The 3,264-nt window shown below is 37.9% G+C and overlaps 1 protein-coding gene across 1 annotated transcript; it reads right to left on the bottom strand.

Annotated features, from left to right (window-relative positions):
- LOC111700353 (transcription initiation factor TFIID subunit 11) lies at nucleotides 1-2,440 on the bottom strand. Its single transcript, XM_023471234.1, has 2 exons — nucleotides 1,844-2,440; nucleotides 1-86 (listed from the first exon to the last, which is right to left on the bottom strand). The coding sequence occupies exons 1-2, from the start codon at nucleotides 2,343-2,345 to the stop codon at nucleotides 1-3; spliced, it is 588 nt and encodes a 195-aa protein (XP_023327002.1). The 5' UTR covers nucleotides 2,346-2,440.
- Between the last annotated feature and the right edge of the window lie 824 nt (nucleotides 2,441-3,264).

A 3,264-nucleotide genomic window follows, 5' to 3' on the forward strand; every position in this document is an offset into this window, starting at 1 on the left:
TCACATTAGTTGGGTAAAGGCAGATATTTTGCCGTTGACCGGCCCGCTGGGGATGACCGGCGGTGCCCGGGTCCGTGCTCCAACACCTAAAATATAAAAAATGGTTTCTTAATATTATTTTAATTATTAGAATAAAGCTGAACGAAGAATCCTCTTTGTTTCTGATTTTTAATTAGAAATAAAGATTTTATAATTTGCAATGGTTTTGATTGATATTCTTTTCAAAACATGTAAAAATCGTTAGTTTATCATTCTAAAAATGTCATTACTTTCGAAATCTACAAAATAAACATTTTATCTATATAAATAGACATATGGCTTAATTTCCATGTAATAAGATAATTTTGAAAAATCAGTTTTGTCAAATATGCCATACTAATATAAAAACAATTTAGAAAAAAAGCAAATCTTTTTTAGCCTGCCCCCCGCCACCCCTGAGTGTTCACAAAAAATGTCAACCAATTCAGTTCCGCTGTTAGGCCGGCTATCGGTGACATATATACGAACGTCTTGTTTTATTATAAAGATGTAATATATTAGTAAATAGTTAAGTCTAGTTAGACATTCGAAAGAGGGGGGGGGGACCGGGGGGATAGAAGGCATGATAGTCTGACAGATAGAAAGTTAAATTTGAAGGCACAAGGGCAAGGCAGGTTGTAGATAGAAAGGTTAACAGTCGAACAGAGTTTGCGGGCCCTGGAACCACCTAAGAGAGAGAGAAGAAAAAACATAACATTCATTAAAATAATTTCATTTCGTTAATTTTACAAAAATTTCGATATAAATTTATATTAGGAAAGTCCAGGGCCCAATTTTCCCAGCANTCCCATCCCACCAACTTAACAAACATACACCGTTCTCATATTCCCTCGAAACTCCCGTCCCGTCCTAAGAGTCCTATACAAAAGCTCGATTCCCGCTTTTTTTTTTAAAAATTACCAAATATAAGTAAAGAATCAAAATTTCTACTAATTTAAAGATATCATAAAAATATTAACTAAAATTTTTAAAATTTTTTTTATTTGCTTTGCCCCAATCCTAAAATAAAGATAATTTATTTCTTTTTTGCAATATCAATGACCACTATTTCCGGACATCTTCATGCAAAACAGTCTTTTATCGAGAACTGCATAAATGTATGAAGTTTACATATGATATAAAACTTCCCAATAGTTCAGACTCGAAAATCCGCCAACGTCGTTCCCATCCGCGGGTGGCGGCGGTCTCGATCCCCGCCAGTCGCACTCAGTGCAGCGGTTAGTCGCATGGCGTGCCGGTACAAAACAGAGTCTGGGCCCGTCCCGGAATTTTATCCTAACAATACGGGTTGGGTTGTCAAATTCCTGAGAGACCGGTCCGGGCGGCGAAAACGACCAGGGCGGGCCGCGACTCAGACCGGGCGGAGTGGAGACTCACCGGGCGGGTGGGAGGTGATCACACCAGGCGGGCGGGAATAAAAGACCGGGTCGGGACGGGAATATTGGGAAGCAGCTCCCGCTTCTCCCGCCTAGATATGTGGGAAATCCTACAGGACAGAGCAGCCGGGACAAGTCCTACAGCTTTTGTCCGCAGGACCGAGCCGCGGGACGCACTGCCGGGAAATCACGACGCAAACTCCCGACAACAATATAATCATGGAGACGGGAGGAAAACCGGGCGGGATTATATAGTACTACAGTTTATCGGACAGTTCTTTGACGGAACTCGACATAACATAATCAAAGGCCGCAGGGGGAGGGGGCGAGGGGGGGTCTAATTACGATAATTTTTCAATCTAAATTTAAAATCTCACACAATTAATTTACACATTTTAATGACAATTAAATTAAAAGTAAATATTAACCTTTCTGTGGAAGAGAAGAGGTTTGTTGAATAGAAAATCCTTTATTTTTCAACTCTTCAACTTTGTTCCAAAATTCTTTAGAATTTGGATCAAACGTTTGTGTTTTGTCCTTCTTACCGACTGGGCTTTCGTTATCACTGCTCAGATCTATTGTTTTTGACAGCTCTTCGTCCGATGGATTAAAGTCCGAATCGGAAATGGCATCGTCTGTCAGATTTTCCGATTTTTCGCCAGAACTTTCTTCGTCATCGACGTCATCGTCACTTTCCGGTTCAAATTCGGAACCGCTCCCACTTTTCCGTTTTTTAGCCTCCGTTTTCCGACTTCTCAGCGGCCGTTTTCTGCTCGTTTTCACCGATTGTTCGTTATCACTTTCGTCGTCAAAAAGTTCTTTTTCAAGATTATTATTCTTTCTCGTCGCCGGCACTTTCTTCCCTTTATCTGGGCTGGGTTGAAAATCTTCGTCATCACTAGATTCGGGAATTATATAATTACGCGCCATCTTTACTCTTTTACTTTACAATTTGACAATAATTCACATATTTTCTGAACTGCAAAGCAACGTTTTTATTCGCAATTTAAAATTTGCAACTTATGAACTCTGAAAATGAAAAATACATGAAAATAAAAATCAATTTGGCCACAATAATATTATTGAAAATGCTCTGTTATGCCATAAAAGTCGGTTTAAGTGAAAAGTTATGTTTTAATCACGAAAATTGAAATTACTTCGCAAATACTTGCGATTTGAAACTAGAATGAAAACTTTATAATGCAAAATAACATGACCGATTTATAAAATTCAGCATTTTTAGAATCACTTTTTTTTTAAACTGAATAATTGTAACTTTTTGTTGACTTTAACTTGCAAGATTACATTTCGTTTGCAAGCAGCAAAGTGCGGAGAGAGATTAATGCGCATGCGCCAGACATTGGCCAGCAGAAAGCACAGATGTAAATGTACTTCACAAAATTGAAATAAAATTTTTTTACATATATTTTTCAAAACAAAATCCATATTTATATTTGTAAAATTTGTTATTTAAAAGTAAAAAGTGTTTCCCTGTATTGATTAGCACACTGTGTTGTTGGTGTTTGTTTCCAAAAAGACGACATTTATATTTTTGAAAAGGTTCTTTTTAATTCCCCGCCAAATTAATTTTTTTTAAGTAAGAGAATTGTGAATTAGAAAGAGAATAAGAAAGAGATTTGAATTATGGATAAGATGAATAACCTGGCTATTGCCAAAATACTGAAAAATCGGAAATATGATATCACATTAAATCCAGCAACAGGGGCGACCGAGACATTTTTATTTCCAGTGGGGGTGGGGGCGGATTAGAATATAACTGTGAAAACCCCCTCCACCAGACGGTCTGACACCCCTGTGGAGTTTTGTCATGTTAATATTGCGCGCGCTG

Source organism: Eurytemora carolleeae, unplaced genomic scaffold (genome assembly GCF_000591075.1).
Source record: "Eurytemora carolleeae unplaced genomic scaffold, Eaff_2.0 scaffold311, whole genome shotgun sequence".
In the NCBI taxonomy this organism is placed as follows: domain Eukaryota; kingdom Metazoa; phylum Arthropoda; class Copepoda; order Calanoida; family Temoridae; genus Eurytemora; species Eurytemora carolleeae.

Bases quoted from the DNA above. Each gene is read 5' to 3' on its own strand.
- LOC111700353 (XM_023471234.1), bottom strand. From the start codon at position 2,345: ATGGCGCGTAATTATATAATTCCCGAATCTAGTGATGACGAAGATTTT. The intron at 87-1,843 runs GTTAATATTTAC...TTTATATTTTAG, and splicing joins CTCTTCTCTTCCACAGAAAG to GTGTTGGAGCACGGACCCGG.